The 21,211-nt window shown below is 46.7% G+C and overlaps 1 protein-coding gene across 3 annotated transcripts in view; it reads left to right on the forward strand.

The window, feature by feature from the left end:
* MMEL1 (membrane metalloendopeptidase like 1) overlaps positions 1 to 21,211 on the forward strand; it is a 75,371-nt gene that overhangs the window by 50,743 nt on the left and 3,417 nt on the right. For all 3 annotated transcript variants that reach the window (XM_075906222.2, XM_014574383.4, XM_075906224.2), the window contains 7 exons: positions 1,009 to 1,107; positions 2,752 to 2,835; positions 3,412 to 3,515; positions 8,427 to 8,485; positions 12,968 to 13,087; positions 15,179 to 15,312; positions 17,141 to 17,206. In XM_075906222.2, the coding sequence (XP_075762337.2) occupies positions 1,009 to 1,107; positions 2,752 to 2,835; positions 3,412 to 3,515; positions 8,427 to 8,485; positions 12,968 to 13,087; positions 15,179 to 15,312; positions 17,141 to 17,206 (666 nt within the window). The remainder of the gene's footprint in view (positions 1 to 1,008; positions 1,108 to 2,751; positions 2,836 to 3,411; positions 3,516 to 8,426; positions 8,486 to 12,967; positions 13,088 to 15,178; positions 15,313 to 17,140; positions 17,207 to 21,211) is intronic.

A 21,211-nucleotide genomic window follows, 5' to 3' on the forward strand; every position in this document is an offset into this window, starting at 1 on the left:
TCCCTTTTTTACCATAGAAAGATTAAAACTTCAGATATAGAATCATGGAACACTAGAACTGGAAGGGACCTCGAGAGGTTATCGAGTCCAGTCCCCTGCCCTCATGGCAGGACCAAACATCATCTAGACCATCCCTGACAGGTGTCTATCTACCCTGCTTTTAAATATCTCCAGGGATGGAGATTCCACAACCTCCCTAGGCAATTTATTCCAGTGTTTAACCATCCTGACAGTTAGGAAGTTTTTCCTAATGTCCAACCTAAACCTCCCTTGCTGCAATTTAAAGCCCATAAACCAGTCTGCACACACACAACTGTTCAAAATAAACTTCAAAATCCTTAAAGCTATTTACACTCCAAAGCCCCTTATCAATTGCCTTTAAATAACCCGAGTAGTATGCTAATGAGGGGTTCTGCTGAGCCTCCCATCAGCATATGCTCAGTGCTTTTGATGCTGTGCATGAGCTCCCTACGGAGCGGGTGCACTTTCTGACAGAGTACCAACTTCCAGCCCCACATCCTCTCTTTGTTTTGTTGGGAAATACAGAAAACGGCCACCCAGCAGGTCCGTGGGAAAGCTGAGAACAGATCCCGCTTGCCAATGCATCATCACTAGGCCAGACGCTGCTCAGACGGGTCCAGATATTGGACTTGTGACTTTCCACGTGCCCTGTCTCACAACAGGCATCGCAGCATGGTTAGAGGCTGAGCAGACTACGTGTCCCTTGCCTGCCTCTCCTCTCCAGTTCAGGTCTCTGACCATCCCATCAAGTCATGAGACGCACATAACCGAGTCTTGGGACCTCTGCCGCTCTGCCAGAAATGAGCAGGCCGCTGGAACTCCTTTATGATGCTTGTTTAAATGCTGGGGGCCCGGTGCTCTCACTAAGCATTTGAGGAGATTCAGCTGCATTCGGAGCGTGTGTTTTCCTTCTTGTGGGCGCTAGCGGTGGCTGAGAAGAAAAAAATTGCATGTCACTCATCATTTAGTTACTTGTCTCTATTTTAGGTCCGAGATTTAATAAACAAAATCCGGGAAGTGTTCATCGAAACACTAGATGAATTACAGTGGATGGATGAAACATCAAAACAGAAAGCTCGTGAGAAGGTCAGAAATGACAAGAAACCTCAATATTCTGTGCAGCAATATCAGAAGATCGGGTCCAATTTTGCGAGATTTATTTTCCATCCCTTAAAAGAAGGGAGAGAGAGAGAGAAATAAAAATCCACTTTCACAAATATCCATCATTTTCTCCAGGCTATTGCCTTTGATCCTTTATTTGCTTAGCACTCCAACTGCATTGCAGAACACAGGAGACTCTAAAGTGATGTCACATAAAAGTGGTGCACCAAAGAAACCCAAACTACTAGTTACCTAAAAGAGCCAAACTGGTAAATCCAATTAAAAAGAAACTTGCCTCTATAATAAGGGCTTCTCTTGTCCAGCAACATCCATGGTCCAGCGTCCACGGATGCTCTGAGATGGAGCACTCATGGGGTGAAAGCTCGGGGCCCTGTCCTTCCAGAGATCCCGGAGTGCCACAAATAGCCAGTTGGTGGAGTTCAAGCTTAGGGAGGGAGGGAGAGGAGTGGGGATGGGGAGGGTATTCTTGGGGGGGGAAGGCAGGGCCGTTGTGGAATCCCGCAGTTGAGGACCAAGAGTGGAGCCCTGTGGCTAGCAGCTGGGAGCTCGGAGCCCACGGCCAGGACCACAGCTCCATAATTTTTGGGCTTCACTCCTCGCCCCCAGCCACAGGGCTCTGCAGTCACCCTGCCTTTCCCCAAGCACCCGTCCATCCGTACTCTGTCAATGCTGGCCCCAGAGCGGAGCCCCACAGCTGGCTGCATTGACCTCCCCAGTCTGGCAAATTCCCTAGTTTGGGACCGATCAGGTGCCAGACCAGGGAGGTTCAATTTCTCGTAATAAACGTCCAAAAGCTTAGACCAAGTTTCCTTAAATTCTTCTTGTGTGTGAAGCGGATGAAAAACATCCATTTTGGTGTTAGCCAGTGCCTCCGGGCAAGGCATTATTCCACAAGAGGAAGGTATTCAGATGTTTCCCAAATGGAAACTTTTGCCCATTAAAAATGCCTTGTTTCTCGGTAATGTTGCCTCACTTCAGATAGGATTTGGGTGGCTCTATATCCCACGGCAAAAGGCTGCTCTTCTTCAGCCAGCAGGCATTTGAGGATTTTCACTGCAGAGAGCCTTGTGTCCTGAGCTTTCTCCAAGGGAGCCAAAGGTAGCATAAATTGACAACATATTTGCATAATGCTGCCCAATGTTCATGTGAGATGAGGAAGCAGAAGGCACCCATGTTAATTTCCTAGCTGGTCAGACTATTGATTTCAATGGTGTTACACGAACTGGATCTGGAGCTAATTGCTGTTGAAGTCAATGGGAATCATCCCTAGGTGTAAGGTCAAGCCTTCAGTGGGTGCAGGCCACAAGTGAGTGGCAACATAGGGCATGCGGGATAAAGGTCCTCCCTGAGGTAAGGTGGTGGGGCGGGTTCCCGCGTGGCCTAGGGGATGAATTCTGACCCCGGAAGAGCATCTGCTCACATCTCCATATGTCCATCAAATAGATTCTTTGTGAGCTCTTCATATGAATATTTACTAGGCAGAATTCAGCCCTGGGTAACTCCACCAAAACTAGTGGACCGACACCAGCAATGAATTTGATCCATTGTCTAGTGCGACCCGGATCTTTTTTCTATTGCGAGACCATTGTGGGCTTTCTTTTCTTGTAGGCAATGGCAATTAAAGAACAAATTGGCTACCCAGACTATATTTTGGAGGATCAGAATGAAAAACTGGATCAGGAATATGCAAATGTAAGTACATGGCATGTACCTGAAATAGTCCAGGCTGAGCCTCTCTAGTCCAGCAATGTCTGGTCCGGCAACATCCATGGTCCAGCATGATTTTAGTTCACCAGATGTCCACTTATCATAGGTGTAGCCAACTTTCCCGCAGTCCCATAAAGTTTGTTTGCAGTCCCCAGTCCTGGCTCTCAGTGTTCCATGCTGTTATTGAGCTCTGATTTACCCCTGAATGTCTTCTAAGAGCCCAGCAAGCAGTGGAAGTGTTGGTAATGCTGCTAGACAATATTGACCTCCTGTGGTCTGGCAAATCCTTTGGTACACATACTGCATTGTCATTTACAATATTAAATACCTGTGTTCCTGTTGTTCCCAGATGTCCCAATCAGACCAAGACCCCATTTGGCTAAGTTCTATATATCTCATGCGAAGGCACAGTCCTTGCCCCAAACAACTCCCTATTTAAGAACTGGCCATCTGTTTCTATACGATGCATAACTACAGGACAAATAGTTCAGAGCTGCCTGGTGGAAGGAAATTCTCCATTAAATGAAACCCACTAATACACTGGGATTTGTATTTCTTTAGTTGAACTTCAGTGAGCACAAGTATTTTGAAAACATCCTGGAAAACCTGAGAGCAGGAGCTCAGAAAAGCTTGAAAAAACTTCGAGAGAGAGTTGACCAAGAGATGTGAGTGTCCAGACTGCATGGCTATATAAACACCCTAAGTCCTGGAATAATGGTTAAGTATCACACTGGTGCCCCAATGGTGGTGTTGCCCTTCCACACACTTCAGAATATTTTTGTTTGCGATTGTCACAGGGTATGTCTATACTATCTGTTAGATCAATGGGCAGCGATCAATTTATCATGTCTAATATAGACATCATAAATCAATCGCTGAGCGCTTTCCCATAGAGTCTGGTATTCCAGCAGAATGAGATGCATAGGCAGGATTGACAGGAGAGCGTCTGTCATAGACTCACTGCAGTGAAGACACCGTGGTAAGTAGATCTAAAGACATCGACTTCAGCTATGTTATGCCGGTAGCTGAAGGTGTGTAACTTAAATCGATGGCCCGGGGTAGTGGAGACCAAGCTTATGAATGAATAAATAGCTCTTTGCCTACCTCTAGTGGTAACGCACGTAACAGTGGCTACATGGGATCAGTCAGACTTTTTAGAATTTCAGATAATCCTTCACAGAACCACTTGAAGGATTATATTACAATGGAGTTACTTATCACAAGCACTGAGACTGATCTTCCTGGCAGGAGAGCAATGAGGAGGGACCAGTCTGTACCGTGGAAAATGAAAAACTGAAAGGAGGTTAAAAACCATGGTTTCAATTGCCTTTCAAAGTCCAGCTCCCAGCATGTCTGTGCTTTGTAGCAATTTAGATCTGGAGCCAGAGGTGAGCTTTTAAGTCCAGGCCCATCTTTAATTAAGATAATGTATTGCTCTGGGTGGTGAAGCAATTAAATATCAACATTTTCACCCCAACCATTAGAAATGTGATTTTATTAGGATGAAAATGTAATTTTCATTATCTCAATATTATGGCTACAGGCTGAGCCAGATTAATTCTTCTGGAGGCCCGGGGCTAGTAGATTTTGTAGGGTCCCACTTGGCTCCAGGGGGGCCATAAATAAAGGGATAAGTGTGTGGGAGTGGGCTGCCAAGGAGCAGGTTGTGGGTGGAGGTCTGGGTGGGATGTAGGGTGCAGGAGGCGGTGGGTGGAAAGCAGGGTGTAGGAGGGGCTGGGTTTTCGGGGATGGATGGGAGGTAGGGTGTAGGAATGGGCTGGGGCGCAGGGTCTGGGTGGGAGGTAGGGTGCAGGAGTGGACTTGGGCTGGGACTGGGGGTGCAGGGTCTGCGCAGGACGTAGGTGTAGGGGTGGGCTGGGGGTGAGGTTGCAGGGTCTGGAAGGCAGGAAGGGTGAGTGAGGGGGCAGGGGATTGAGGCCCTTACCTGGCGCAGCTCCTATTGGGTGGGAGGGGGGACAGGTGACTCTACACAGCCCTGCACGTGCAAGAACCAGCCCCTGCTGTTCCCAGTGGCCACAATTCCAGGCCAATGGGAGCAGCAGGGGAAAGCCTGCAGGTGAGAGCGAGGACAGAGCTTCCCTGCGCTCACAGCAACACGGCTCCAGCCACGGGGGAGGGGTGCAGCGGTGCACAGAGCCACCTCCCCCCATTCTCCTGCCAGGCAGAGCCAACCCACAATACAACACACAAGGGCTTTAGTGGCAGCATCCCTGGGGGAATTCAGCCTTGGGCTGCAGCCCCTTTCAGAATCTCCCCTTCTCTGTCTTCTTCCCTCAGGCTGTGAGATGGAGTCTGACAACTTCCCTTTCCCTGGGCTGGGTCCCATGCTACAGCGTTCCCCTGGGTTCCTGTGCCTGCAATTCTTCCCTTTGGGAGCTTAGAACCAGCAGGGAATACAGGGACCCCCACACCCTTCCTTAAAACAGAAGCACTGTCTGTTTGGCCACAAGAACAACGAGTCACGTTCAAAGAGTGAAAGGCCCACGCGCGCGTGGTTCGACTCTCGCCATCCTCTTCCTGAGGAGCCCAGGAGGTCTAACTTCCCCTTTGATCCCCCAGCCTCCGGAGTCTGGATTCACATCAGCTTTCCCTCCCTGGCCTTGGAATCCAGCCCACCGTCTTTGTTTCTGTCTGCCTCCGATTTGAAGAGGGCCGCAAAAAGTGGGGTGGAGCCAGAGCATTTAAGTCAATGGCTCAGGGTAGGGACAGGTATCTCTGATTTCCCCTCACTTCTGAGTGCATTGCCTATCCATCCTGTTGTTAACGGAGTTCAATACATCCATGGAGCAAACATCCCTCATGCCAATTAGACACGCACACAGACGGTGACCAGATGTCCTGATTTTATAGGGACCATCCCCGTATTCAGGGCCTTTTCTTATATAGGTACCTATTAGCCCTCCACTCGCTGTCCTGATTTTTCTCACTTGCTGTCGGGTCGCCCAATATATAGGGAACATACAGTTTTCATAAGCTCCACATCCATTATGCTTGGCAAAGCAAACTGCTGTCCAAAGGAGCATCCTCCCCCCAACATCAGCCTTCAGCGTGAGAGGTTTTGCTGGTTACAGGCAGCAGCAAGAAAGCCAACAACTAATCAGACGTTTGCATGCTTAGCAGAGCTCCATCCAGCATGAGGATGTTTCCAAGACAAAGGAAAGGCAGAAGCAAACGCCAATTGGCGTTTGATTAACACCTCTGTTTATGTAACACTGTTAACAAAGTCTGGGATCTTGCTTCTCTTGAAGCCAGTGGGAATTTGGCCACGAACTTCCCAGAAAGCAGGTTCAAGCCTAAAATCATGATCTTTTCATCAACAATGATATTACGGAGCATTGCATTGGGCTAGTTTGGCCCAAAGCCACTGGGTTCAGATTAAGATGTGGGATATCTGCCTGGATGTCAGTACCTTGCACTGCAGCCATTTTATTTTCATCTAATATGCAGAGTATACCTAATAAAACCTGTGTATGTTACAGCATCTATCACTCACAGGTTGCTATTTGGGGAGTTGAGATGTATTAAACAATGGGAAAAGTTGAATCGTTTGAGAGATTGAAAATGAGTGCGGGCAAAGTTCTGGCAAGGACAAAGTAGAAAAATTATCTTGTAGTGGCTGGGACAGGATGGACCAGTGATCTTTTCCATCTGAAACTTCTACAAAGCCATGAAAATCATTTGCTACACAGAAAGCAAAATGCAAGGGAAGAATTGATTGAATTACTTATTGCAAATAACGTTCCTTGTGAATTTAGACCTCTTTTTCTTTTTGTTCATGAATTGATCCTAATGTCTGCCACTGTGTTCATCTTTCAGACTTATTATCTCAATAGTCTTCTGAATTGTGGGTGGTTTGCCAAATATTTGCTGCAATTATTTATTATTCGTGTTTTCTGATAGGTCAGCTAACTGATATCACATTGTCTCTGCACCCTGGTTGGTCATGTGAAACTTTTAAAATAGGAGACTAGCCAACAAACTTCAAGGCGTAATTTTTGATGTATAAACATTCTGGCTCGATGTGTAACTTCTGAGATTCCAATACTTTGGTCAGTTAAACCTTTGGGAATAACAATAAACCAAACCTGGGGGCTTTAAGCAGCACAAATATCCATGGACTGTTGGTTTGTTTTCCATTCAAACAGGAATATGGTTACCCGTCAGGGTACATCTACATAGCAGCGTGATATCGGAATAACTGATGCGTGTCTACACTACAAGCCTTTAGTTCAAAATAATGTTGAGCTGGAGAACTTCTTACTCCAACTTATGGCAACCCTCATTTCACAAGGTGTAAGGGAAGTCGAAGGAAGAGTGTTCTTCCTTCGACTTCCTGCTGTGTAGACAGCAGGCCAAAAGCCAAGTTAAGCTATTTTGACTTCAGCTACGCAATTGACATAGCTGAAGTTGCGTATCTTAATTCGATTTTAGCCCTGCTGTATACACATAACCTCAGTGTCTAGAAGCAACTAAATGTGTTGGCAGCCAAATCTCTCCTTATCTCTACTCATTCCAGGCGTGGTTGAAAGCCTATTGGACTTCAAAGCAGCCTTTTTTATTTCACTCACTTAATGGACTTCTTTTGTGTGGTAATTTGGTAGCGTGTGGAGTTATTATATTTTTCATTTTTCATTTATGATTAGTAGACATCCAGAGAAGTCTGCTTGCAGTCTTGGAAGATTTCCCCGCTCAGGCATAAAACTACTTCTTACTTTAGATCATTAACAGTCCATTGTGTCAAGACCCAAATTGAAGGAGAATTCATAACTAATCTTATTCAGCATCATATCCACTAATAATCACAGTCAGGCAGAAAGACTATGTTCATGTCCCAGGACTGTCCCCTTTTAAAGTAAAAGAGAAGGTTTGTTATTATAGGTCTCTTGACTAGTTACCTGTTTATTTCAGGACATATAAAGCATCTGGGAGATGCTGTGTAACCATATTGTAATGTAGCCATTCATTATCATGTGCTAAGTGGGGATCCAAGAAACAGTGAGTGTCCTGGCTAATGAAAAATTCCAAAACTGAGTACTTCAAACAAGAATTACTTATCAAAATTACTCACTGTCAGTGAAAAAATCAATTTCACGATATAGATGGCAGTACCTGTCTGGCTTTACATTTGTGATGATTTACTCTCTGACTGTTCTAATTAAACATTTTCAGTAGATACACTTGGCCCCAGTTCTCAGTGTGGGTTGATACATTCTGCTGCCCTAAACACCCTCTCTGCATTTCTATTTAAATGTTGTATTCTTCATTGCTGGTCTTAAACTGTTAAATTGCAATGCTGGGAGTGTGGAACAGCTGCCACGTTCCACCCCAGAGGTGGCTGCTTAGCAGTAGAGAGCAAAATGTGACCTGGCTTTGATCTTGTAGGATGAACAGTGTCATACACACTAAAGATTGTTATCATTTTCCAGTTGGAGTGTCCTTGCTGAATCATTCCTCAGTTCTTTTCTTCTCCACCCCTCATGCTTTTTGACAGAGATTAACTCAACCAGGAGTATGCTTATACAAATGACTATATCTTTACCTATTGTTCTTTCCAGATGGATAATTGGTGCTGCAGTGGTCAACGCATTCTATTCCCCGAACCGAAATCAGATAGGTAGGTTTCAAGCCATTGTACGTGATCAGTGGACGCTAAGGATTATTTGTGGGGGAGAGGCAATAGCCATGCACGCTAGAGGGCCGTGCAGTTGCCCAGATACAGCCCAGACTTAACTTTTGTAGCATTTCCAGATGTTCAGCCCAACCCTTTGGATGACTGGTGAATGTTCAGCTCAGTTAATCTTGGCAGGAGCGGTTTACGCTCCTTCACTGAAATAGCCTTGTGTTTGAAAACCCTGAAAGGAATAGCCACGACACGAGTGCCAACTTCAGGGAGCAGGGAGCCCTCACCACACAGCGGAGGCTGTTGAAACGAATGTCTCCGCCCGCCCGGGAAGTGTATGCAGAATTCCCCTCGCTGCTGTTCGTGCAGAGGGCACTGAGGTTATTTTCATGAGTGACACACACGGCTGAAGGAACTTGCCTCTGCTCCTGGGACATCGGACCTGTGAGGGCTCCCAGATCTGCTGGCCTGATCTCCACCAGTGTTAATGGGCAGTAAGGTCTTCAGTCATGAGAGACCCAGCTGCTTTTCTGTGCCCTATGCTTACCGGAATGCTGAGCTGGTGAAAATGGCCAGCAATGGCTATTAGCCAAGATAGGTAGGGAGGGTGTCCCTAGCCTGTTTCTCAGAAGCCAGGAATGGGCGACGGGGAGGGATCGCTTGATGATTCCTTGTTCCGTTCCTTCCCTCTGGGGCACCTGGCATTGGCTGCTGAGGACAGGATACTGGGCTAGATGGACTTTTGGTGGTTCTTACGTTCTTAATGCAGCTTAAACCTGCAAGCTCCAGGTCCCATCATACCCAGCACCCAGGCACTGTTTTCCTTCTCTCCACTTCCCCCTCCTTCATGTTGTGCATGGTCCCTCTTCTCCCCTCTGTGCCTGTGATTTTTTAAAGGATTTCTATAGTTATTACTTTTAAGTGATCTCATTCCCCTCCATACGTGCCAGAAGGCCACATGCTACTCAGGTTGGGTGTTTACTGGTGTCGCCAAAGTCTTACCCTTACCAAAACACATGTCCTCACCTGGCAGTCGCAACCACTCTAATCTCAAGAACACTGTGTAGGCCTCAGCGTCACCGGCAGCTATTTCGACACCTTACTGTCCATGGCATAGACATTCCTTTCAAAGGGACAACACCGCTGACTCCCCTCACCAACAAGGAATTGCTCGGCAAGCTTGAGGGTCCTAACGCAAAGAGGGCAGGGATAACCTGAAATTGAAATCCATCTGAGATAGGCGCTGGGTTTCTCTCAATGTGCAGGCCCCTGCATTCATCCTGAGGGGCATGTCTCCACCATGAGTAGTGTGATGACAAAGAGCCCCCTTCTGCCTACTAATTTGGCTTCCTTTTTGCCAGGGAAGCCAAATGTCAAGCAGTCACTCAGGCATGTCCTTCCGAGCTGTGATGTGGCCCATCAAGAGGCAGGGATCCCCAGGACTTTCTTTGTTTTTTAACCTTTTTTCTGTTTTTTCCAAGATGCCAGCTCTGTGGTCCTGTGCGCACGGATTCCCGACCTCTTCCTCAGATTTGTGTGGTGCATTTTAGACAAGTCTTTAAAGAGGCAGAAGCTTCAGAGAGAAATGTGCATTTTGGACCAAAGACATTGTTAGGAATCCCTTAAAATAGTGAACATCTTCTGGGGATTTTGTTGCCAAACGCAAATAAATGTGCAGTTTCAGGGTATGTCTAGACTACATGGCTCCATCAACGGAGCCATGTAAACTAGTCTACCCGACATAGTCAATGAAGCAAGGATTTAAATAATACTCGCTTCATTAGAATAAAAATGGCCACCGCAAGGTTTACAGGAGCAGTTGACAAAGGCTTCCCTTGTCAACCGATTCATGTCTAGACTACCGCGCTGTGCCGGATCAGCTGATTGTCAGCACAGCATGGCGGCCATTTTTATTTTAATGAAGCGGGGATTATTTAAATCCCCACTTCATTGACTATGTTGGGTAAACTAGTTTACATGGCTCCGTCAACGGAGCCATGTAGTCTAGACATACCCCCAGGTTTTCAATGAAATCCCCAAAATTCCCCCGCCCCACCCAAATTTCATCAAACAGAATCTTTTTTCACTTTTTGAAATTTCACGCAGGAACAAAATCATTCACCAACCAGAAATAGCTGCTAAGTCTTCTCTTTAGACTGAATATTATCATTAAATACTCTGAGTCTATCATCCCTCCAGGAGCCTTGAAAACCTGGTGCCTGGCTCACTATCTCTGACAGCCTCCAAAGGGTTCCATATCCAGACCTCTGTCGATGCTCCAAGAAGCTATTAAATGAAAATGTAGTAAAAGCTTTCATTAAAACATCCTTCACTGGGTTTGGCGCATATGGGATGCTATGAAGTGCCAACTCCTTCTATAAACACTCTTGCTTCCCTCCCCCTCCCTCCTTCCACAAACTGCTTGGCCAATAAAACCACGTCTCATTGAATCTAGGGCCCTCAGCAAATGTACCCATTGAGTTCTAGTTTGTTTTTTCACCCAATGTTGAAATTCCTGCTCCTGTCTTAGGGGGAACTGTCTCCCTTTCTTCTTGTGAACTGTGCAACCATCCTTCTTTACAAAGGGCTTTGCATCGCCCTACACCAGTTTTTGCTATGTGGTTCCCATTTTTCACTTATTAGGAGGCATCTTATCAGAATAACCCATTTGCAGCGTTCTTTCCTTGTGAAGGGCACATGTGTTGCTTCTTTAATGCTTGAAAGGAAAAATAAACCCATTGCCAATTGGGTCCGTAGTGTGGACGCTGCTAAAACTATTTTTTCCAAGGTGGTTGTCCAAAGTACACTTGGGAGACGGCAGTAATGCCTATGGAGTGTGCTTTAAACATTAAGCCTCAGTGTTATTTGTAGGCTGAGAATGGTTGTTAACCTTTCTGTTCACAAAAATAAAGCAATAAAACCTCCATTAGCTCCCCCATAAAATGTCTCTACACCACAAACCGAACATAGTTCATCCGGACAGCGAGAGGACAAAAATGTGCAGGTGAGCCAACATTCACATGCAATGGTAACACACAGTGCCTGTTGTGTCTTTCAATCAGAGCTGTAGCCTTTAACGGCAAATACAAAATTTGAGCTGCTCCTCTGCCAGTCCCGTAAAATTTAACACAACTGGAGCGAGGGAGACAAGGAGGAGAGGGTCCATTCTGCCTCTTGCCTCCTATAAAGGATTTTCAGTGCTGTTCTGATTAAAAGCACTCCCTTTTTCTTAAATGAAGTATTTTCATCTGTATTAAATAGCCTTTTTTCAAATAACTCTCTTCTTGGCAATCAGTTGACGGGATTATAGAAATTATTTGTATTTAATTTTAAAAAATCATCTCTTTTCAATATTTTCTCTAAATCTTTTCTCTAAATATCGATAGTGCCATTTTTTGTTGCCTCACCCCAAAGTCTGCTTTGGTTAAATTTTCCAAAACAACAACCTGCCAAAACCAATGGCCGCCGCCAGTTGATCCATTTTAAACGTTTCAAACTTAAATCAGTTCTGAAGCAGTTTGGTGCCAATAGGCTTCATTTTGCAACCAGTTCTACTTGTGACGGTTGCCGCTCTCCTGATGATATTAGGAGCAGACAACGCCAGGTGGTTCTTCAGATCCCAGGCTAAGTGTGTCAGTTTGGGAGGGGAATCATCTTTCAACGTGTCACCTAAGTAGTTCTTTGCTTGCTTCCCTACAAGGGAATTAATAGGGAGATTCTGCTGTGTGATTCTAAGTCTCTTTTCTAATTATAACTGCACCTTAATGCACAAGCTGTATACGACTAAGCAAGCTGTGCTGGAAAGGAAATTTGGCTGAGTTCTCCAGCCCAGGCACTCACTAATGGATCTAAAAGTGACTATATTATTACAAAGCAATTTCAAAAGCCAGCTGGAGAGAGACGCTGCAGAACTTGGTTTCATTTGCAAGCGTGATACCTGGAATCCAGATCTGAGCAAAGACCTGAACTGGATGGGCTGCTGTTCCATACCCTAACGTCATAAAAAGCCAAGCACCGAGTACTTAGAGCCCACTCTATTAGCTTCATTTAGCATGGACACTCTCATTGACAATATTTTCCCCCTTTTCTTTCCCTCCCCACCCCCTCTCTTTCTCTGCTATTTATTTGTGTCCTGGATGCCTTAACTCCGGTCATCTGAAGAAGTGGGCTGTGCCCACTAAAGCTCATGATCCCATCTACATGTTTTGTTAGTCTCTAAGGTGCTGCAGGGCTATTCGTTTTTTCAGGGTTTTTTAAGGAGATTTTATGGTTACAGGTTCCCTACATTTAAGAACTCCACCCTGTAGGCAAAGATCAATTCACATGAGCGTCATTACTGTGGTATAAGGTGCATAAACAGAGGAAACATCCCTTTTCAACATGGATTGTTTTCTGCTTCCTCTGCGGCCAAAGGCTGGCCCATTTTCAGGGCACACACAGATGAAATTATCTGAACCGCTCTCTCTCTCTTTGCAGTGTTTCCTGCTGGAATCCTACAGCCTCCCTTCTTTAGCAAACACCAGCCACAGGCACTGAACTTCGGCGGGATCGGGATGGTAATTGGGCATGAAATTACTCATGGTTTTGATGACAATGGTGAGAAGAGGCTAAAAAGAAACCCTAAGCAAAATATTCCTTTTGTAATTGCATCGATCATGCTGAGGAGAACTAGATGTGGGTGGTAACGGTTATAGAATCCTAGGGTGGGGAGGGATCTTGGGAGGTCATTGAGTCCAACCCCCTGCCCAAAGCAGAGCATGAGCAGTGATTGCTGTGAGCAAAACACACATGCTCTGGCTCTCTCTGCCTCACACACATACACGGACTGTGATCGCATACTCCAGATGTGTGATTTGGGGAGAATGACCCTTGAACCTTATCTGGGGACAATGAGGCAAATGGGTTTAAAGAAGCAGATGAAATGAAAGGCAATGCCCCAGAAACCCTATGGCTATGTCTACACTGGCAGCTTCTTGCACAAGAACATCTTGCACAAGGGTTCTTGTGCAACAAGTCTTGCGCAAGAACATGTCCACACTGCCATGAGCAAGATGTGCTTTTGCGCAAGAGCACTCATGGCAGCATGGACGCTCTCTTGTGCAAGAAAGCTCTGATGGCCATTTTAGCTATAGGGCTTTCTTGCACAAGAGAGCTTACATTTATAAGAAAAGAGCATAGCTCTTGCACAAGAAAGCCCCCTCTAACCAAGCCGTACTGTAAATCTTCTTGCACAAGAGCCGGCGGGCAGTGTGAACGATCTGCAGATTCTTGTGCAAGAACGGCCATTCTTGCACAAGAACCCGCCGGTATAGGCATAGCCTATGACTTCTATAGCAGTAAGATATCAGAACCACTGTCACTGCTCACCTGCGTGCTGCCTTTTAAAACAAAATGAACTCTGAGAAGCACATTGTGGGGGCAGAACAGTGTCCCAACCCACCCATTGGTTAAACAAAATAATTCATTTTGTCATTATCTTTGAGAGGGGCCCAAAATGCTTGTGCACGTTGAGAGTCAGTTCTGATGCTTCTTTAAAAAAAAAAATCAGCAATTCTTTGCACATAGGCTTATTGAATGTGGTCTTTGATGCTATGGGCCCTATGTAATGTAAACCTAAAACACATGGGCTACGTCTAGACTGGCATGATTTTCCGCAAATGCTTTTAACGGAAAAGTTTTCCATTAAAAGCATTTGCGGAAAAGCACGTCTAGATTGGCACGGATGCTTTTCCGCAAAAGCACTTTTTGCACAAAAAAGCCCCGATCGCCATTTTCGCCATCAGGGCTTTTTTGCGCAAAACAAATCTCAGCTGTCTACACTGGCCCTTTTGCGCAAAAGTTTTGCGCAAAAGGGACTTTTGCCCGAATGGGAGCAGCATAGTATTTCCGCAAGAAGCACCGATTTCTTACAGTAGGAAGTCAGTGCTTTTGCGAAAATTCAAGCGGCCAGTGTAAACAGCTGGCAAGTTTTTCCGCAAAAGCAGCTGCTTTTGCGGAAAAACTTGCCAGTCTAGACACAGCCATGCTGTAGCTGGTCCATGTTGAGCAAAGGGCATGTTCTAAGCCATAGGGAGAGTCTGTTTTGCAACTTCTGTCTTGGTTTTCTCCTTCCATGGCTCTGGCAAAATCACTAACTCACTTGAACCCTTGGGTTCCCCCTGTCAATTGACACGTGTGCTTTCTGTATTTGCAGGGGGGTTTGGAAGATTTATGGGCTAATTAGGAATATTATTAATTGTATCACAGACGTACATAAGGGCTGCAATCAGGATGAAGACCCTACTGTGCAGGGGATGCTGCATTTTCACAGCAGGGGACAGTGTCTACCCTAACGAGGTGACACTCAAAACAAACAAGATAAAAGTGGGTGTAACAAACACACAGAAGAGAGGCAGGTAGGAAGACAAGTGTCATAGTGAAACACGGCTAGAAGTTGCTTGGGTTAGACTGCTAAAGTGTAGCAACTGTGCACCAATATTTAAAGCTGGTAATCCGTCAGGGTCTCTAAGGACACAGACCAGTATATCCTGAAACCAGAGCTGATGGATTTAGGGGTGTGGGAGCACACACCCCTGCTTGGAACTGTTTCCATTACACTTCAATAGTTCCCAGAATCCCAGCTATGAAAATTACCCCACCACCCCTGCCTGAAACAGTTTCTCCTCCATTCTTTGGTTTCCCAACCAGGAAGAAATTTTGACAAAGACGGCAATATGTTTGATTGGTGGAGCAATTTCTCCGCCATGCATTTCAAAGAGCAGTCCCGCTGCATGGTGTATCAGTATGGAAACTACACTTGGGACCTGGCTGGAGGGCAGAACGTGAGTACATGCTGCAGGATGGGGCGTGTGAGAGTTAATGGAGCAGGTGGGACAGGTGCAGCTGGTTTGAAAGCGAGAGTGTCTGAGCGCTGGAAGTCAACTCTGCTATGGAGAGTTGGAATCAAAGTCTCTCCAGGTTTAAGCCTAGTGCACTAAGCCTCTAATGTAGGCAGGGGAACCTAAGGTCCAGGGGCCAGGTGCAGCCCCCAGCTTGCCTGGATCCAGCCTCCAAAGCTTGGGGCTCCTGCCTCCAGCACTGGGGAGCCTGTATTGGTGCTCCAATCCCCCCTTCTGCTGTCCCCCCACAGGGCTGGAGCACACAGTGTCTACTAGCGTGGGCCCCCTAGACTCTGGTGTGAGAGAATGCCTTTCTCCTTCTCAGTCAGGGGCCACATCGGAGAGGGGTTTTGTTGTTGTTGTTTTGCTTCTCATTTGCATGTGGCCCTCAACTGATTTTCCTGTGGGTCAGCAGCCCTCAACCCCCCAAAACAGTTCCCTGCCCCTACTCTAATGCATAAAGTAGCCGCCCCAGTCTTAACGTTACTTCTTATTTTCTTCTAAAGCTACTAGATCTAAACCAGCCAAGAGCATTAGGGAAAGAGAAAAAACCCAAATTCCTGCTTGATGACCCTAATAAAAGCTTGATTCCTCCTTCCCCAGTGTTAGGAGTGCATTTGGCTTGTCTTTGGTTCTTGTTTGATCAGAGGGGATTTAAGGAAGATCAGGTGAGTTTAAAGAGAGTGGTAGAACAGGGGAATAGGAGAAATGTTTTTCTCTCATCTTCCCAAAGTCTGTTCAGAAATCCTCTCTAAAAAAGTCAGGTCTAAAGGCAGCTTTGGTGCTAGAACCGAGAAACAGTGAATAAACAGAACAGAGATAGGAAATACAGGCCCCTCCAAACACAAAGCCAAAATCCTAGAGCCCTTCCCTAACCACACCCCCAGCTAACACTGCCTCTACTGCCTTTGGGCTCACCTTTTTATAACCCTCCCTCTCCCACAATGCTTTGCAGAGCAGGCAAACCAACAGAAGCCCAGTGCAGCTTTGCTTTTAAAGGGGGTTTTCCACTCTAAATGTGGCCCACAGGAGCCCTCCCGAATCATGCAGAGGCAGCAAACTCAACCCAGAGCAAACCACAAAAAGCTGCAGTTCTGCTGAATCAGGGCATTCCCCCAGACCCCCACCTTGCCACACCCCACCACAGGTGCATGCCTTTAAAAGCAGTTAGCTCAGCCCCATTTCCAAAGGGGGAAAAAAAGGCTCAGGGCTGGAGCCATAGGAACCTAGATGCTATCCTGATGGGTACTCTGGAAATATTATAGAGAGAGGGTGCTTCCTAATTTGGGGGATGAGGCCAGTGGGGCAGCAGAATGAGATGGAAAGGATACAATGGGACCCTAATGAATTGAGTTCATCACTGTTTCTGCGGCAAAACCCCATGAAGCTTTGGAGACACAAACTGACTTTCCTTATCATCCATCATGCCCAAAAGGGTTTGTCCCAAGAACAGCTACAGCTGATTGAAAATATACCCCCCCCCCCCCCCCCACACACACACACACACCTTCCCCGGCCCATATTGGCTGTTATTTTCCCAGCCACCGTCCAATTCTGTAGACCCTGTACGCACTGCTCTGTTGCTTCAGTGATGATAGGTATTCTTCCCTTTCCTGTCTCTGTCTCCTCAATCATCGGAGTAGTGTAGCTGCTACCTTCCACCCCAGAGGTGGCTGCATTTCAGCGGGGAGAGCATAGTGGTTTCCATTTGTAAAATGCTTCTGAAGTGACCGACATTATGTGTGGTAAGCCAACAACTGCTGTGTTACAGGTCAGCGGAATAAGCACCCTGGGAGAGAATATTGCAGACAACGGAGGAGTCCGACAGGCTTACAAGGTAACTCCTTAAAATACTGCAAGTACATTTTTGAAGACCCAGATGTGTTTATTTTCATTAGGCTAAGGTGGGAGTTACAGGCATCTCACCTGGGACTGAGAGGTAAAGATTAATGCCCTACCTAGGGTTACCAAATGAAATTAATAGGTAGCAGGTTTTTAGAACAAACAAAAGGAAGTTTTTCTTCATGCAGTGCACAGCCAACCTGTGGAACTCCTTGCCAGAGGATGTTGTGAAGGCCAGCACTTTAACAGGGTTCATAAAAGAACTGGATACATTCATGGAGATTAGGTCCATCAATGCTTATTAGCCATCATGGGTAGGAATAGTGTCGCTAATCTCTGTCAGAGGCTGGATATGGGTGACAGGGGAGGAATCACTTGGTTGACAGGGGAGGAATCACTCTGTTCACTCACTCTGGGGCACCTGGCATTGGCCACTGTCGGAAGACAGGCCGCTGGGCTAGATGCAAGTGTGGCCGTTCCTATGTTCTTGGTTCCATATGGAATGTGGTGAATACCGTTGCCTCACACCAATGCTCTGACTGGGATCCCTGCAAGCACACCCTAGCACCCACATGAATTCAGTCACACGATCAAGAAGGATCATTATTGTTCTACTGCGGTACTGCCCAGACCCAACCCACAGGCCAAGGCCCCGCTATGGTATGTGCTGTGCAAACGGCTCAGAAGAACAAGCAATGTACGTGGTGATAAATAGGCCGAAAAAAGGGGAAAGAACCCGCCTCTCGCCAGGGCCCCTCACACGGAGATTCTTGCTGCAACTTCCATCAACTTGTCAAATATTATCTGGCAACAGAGCGTTAGTTTCCCAGCAACGTGGTTTGAGGATGGTTTTAAAGTGCAGCCTCCTCCCTTCCCCTTCCCTCCCCGGTTTGCTTTTCTTGCACATTTCCTCCTTAAGCTAGCGCAACGTGCCAGGTGTCAGTGAAGTGACAGAGATATCGCATTGCTCCCCAGAGAAAGAAGAATCCTCTCAGAGCAATCACTGCCCCCAGATTCAGAATCCAGCCCGGGGCACTGCTCAGTCTCTTTTACGTTCCTTGCGAGTTGGATGATCTTTTACAAAATGGTGCATGGAAGTTTCCTCCATCTTCTTGCTCTTTATTTCCCATGCTCCTCTGGAGCGGACTCAAACTGGCCCTACATTGATATATAGTTGAGAGAGTTTGTCTGTTCAAGAATTCTTCCTCAATGGTAAGAGTCAGGAGCACCAAATTTGGTAGGTAGGCAGCTTCCTCTTATAACTTAAAGCAACATAAGCAGGGCTTGACGAATGGCAGCGAAAACTCCTTGCCAGCCCCGTACCGCGCATGCGCAAGAGCCGCAATGCGCACGCCGCGAATGAACGGGGTGCGCGGCTGAAATCTACTCGCCACGGGCGAGTAGATTGTATTGTTTGTCGAGCCCTGATCATAAGGGTTTGGTTGTGTCAGGACCATGGGATGTGCCTGGAATGCGATTGCTTCTCAGGAAACCATACAGAAAAGAGAATCACCAGGGAGATGAAAGGGGCTGGCTGGAGCGCCCCCCACCCCATCTGTAACTGCCCCATCCCTGAGTCCCCCACCCCCTGAAAACTCTTTGCAGGGGGAGGTTGAAACACCCCCCGCCCCCACCAAATTCACGTGGGAACATTGCTGGCTGCTCCCCTTTGTCAAGACATGAGGGGGAAGTGCCCAGTTTGCTGCATTCCTCACTCTGGCTGGGGACTGCGGGGGGAAGAAAAACCTGGACCTACCCCAGCTGGGGGATATGCACCCTCCCCTGGCTATGCCCACTGGAGCTACAGCCATGGAGGTGCACTTCTCCCCTGGCCCCACACTGATGCTGTGAGAGAGGGCTGAGGTGCTCCTCTCTGCCCAGGGCAGCCTGCATATGAACCCCTCCTCCCCAGCCCCACCCCAGAGCAATGATCCAAATGAAGCCTGGACCTTTTAGTGGTTTTTTGGGGGGAGGAAGGGAGGAAATAAAATGAATTTAGTTAAGGACCCAAGCAATGCTGGATAAATCTCCCAGTACATAATATATGTCAACAACCACCTGCCCCTTCCCAGGATAAAAGTGTTGAATCCTGTAAGTTATTTACTAAGCAAAAGGACCATTTATATTCCAGGAGACGCTCATCCCACTATGAGTGGGACCATGCAGCCTGGCCTGTCCGCCTTCTTTATACACACTAGATACCCCACTGTACGTCTCCCCCACTGCCCTGCAAACGGCTGTGAGATGTGCCACTGCGGACAAAAGTGACAACCCCTGTACGTGTGCCCCTCCTGCTTCTACATGCAAGGGCGGCAGATATGAGAACTGTATTCACCCCTCTGGATGCTCCTTCCATGTGGAGAAACTGTGGGATTGTGGAACACTGTTACGAACGTGAAACAGTTCTAAAGTTATGGTAACTTTCAAGGGATGGTAGGTGGAAGCATGGGGTCAGAGTTAAGGGTATTTGTGTAACCTTGCCTCGGAATTCCTTGATTTTTTTTTTCCCCTAATAAGAGAAATATTCTGAATATCTGGGAAGCCTTTAAAATTAAATGGTAACTTTGCTGTAGAACACATTGGAAATACAGGAAACAGAATGGCATACTGGTAGTTAATGCCCCCCTACAGTTAATTTTTCTTTCGGCATGGAATGCTTGTATTTCCCCCCTTCACACTACCTGTAAAGCCTTTTGTTGGGGAATAGCTCAGTGAGTGAGAGGATATGATAATAAAATGTTCAGATTTAACTGGCATGAGACACATTAAATTGTCTTCATTATGGACCTAAAAAAAGAAAATTGGCCAATTAGCATGCAACGGTAAAAGGTAATGGATTTAACTTTGTTCAGGGTTATTATCTGCTATTTTATGAGCAGTTACCTGAGGAGAGAGACACCATCCTCACAAATGTGAGGCAGAAATTTAACTACCTGCATTCCTTCGCATTCCATGGTCATATGGAAAAGCCATGAGCAATCGGCCGCTATGCTGGTATTTGAAACCACAATCAAGTGCAAGCAGGCTAAGTTGAGTGCTTTGATCTACAGCTACCTTCTCAGGTGTCTTTTAGTCAGGGCTTTTCAGAGCAGTAGCATCTGTCCCACTTTGGCATTCCTGTTTGCTGTGGTACATGCACTGAACCTTTGGTACGGCAGATTGGACCATGGTACTGTGCTACCTTAGTGGAGATTCGCTTCAGAGAGAAATCAGGAGGATTAAAGATAAGTTGGTTTAAAGTCAGAGGTCATAGAATCCTAGAACACTAGAACTGGAAGGAACCTCGAGAGATCATCAAGTCCAGTCCCCTGCCCTTACGGGTGCCACCAAATTTCCAGGCAGTGGCTCAGGCAGCAGGATCCTATTTTAACGGCTTCTGGTTGAGGCGCTACCCCAGCAGGGGCCAGAGACGCAAACCCTTTAAATAGCCACTGCAACCCCAGGCGGATGCCAGGCAATGCAGTAGCAGCAGCAGCAGCAGCAGGGCCAGGAACCACGAGCCCTTTACTATGTTTTTAATTCAAAGCCTCTGGCCCCAGACAACTCTGGGGAGGGGAGGCTGGTCCCCAGCCCCGCCCCTTCCACCGCAGGCCCCGCCCTTTCTGGGGACAGAGCTGGCCCATGATCACATACCAAAATTCAGTAAGTGGCCCCCCTGTGAAAATTATTACCACCACCCTGCCTGTGAACTAGATCATTCCTAACAGCTGTTTATCTAACCTGAAGATATGTTAACCCATCAGCTGGCCAAATTCACAGGTAAGTTATTCCCTACGGCTGATCTAAAATCGCCCCTGCAGTTCCTTTCGGAGTTGTGTTTTTCTGTTTCCTACACAGCGCACAACAACACTACGGGAACGGTCACGTTTTGGCCCAGCCCAGAAGCGGCTGCCGATGTGCCAAGTGCTCTTGACATGGTTAAATATAAATCTAAAGTTTCCCAAGGCCTTGAGGATGGAAAGCTCGTTATGAGAGTAGTTCCAAATCACTGCTTCCTAAT

This window comes from Pelodiscus sinensis, chromosome 24 (assembly GCF_052426305.1).
Source record: "Pelodiscus sinensis isolate ZL-2025 chromosome 24, ASM5242630v1, whole genome shotgun sequence".
Classification (NCBI taxonomy): Eukaryota; Metazoa; Chordata; order Testudines; family Trionychidae; genus Pelodiscus; species Pelodiscus sinensis.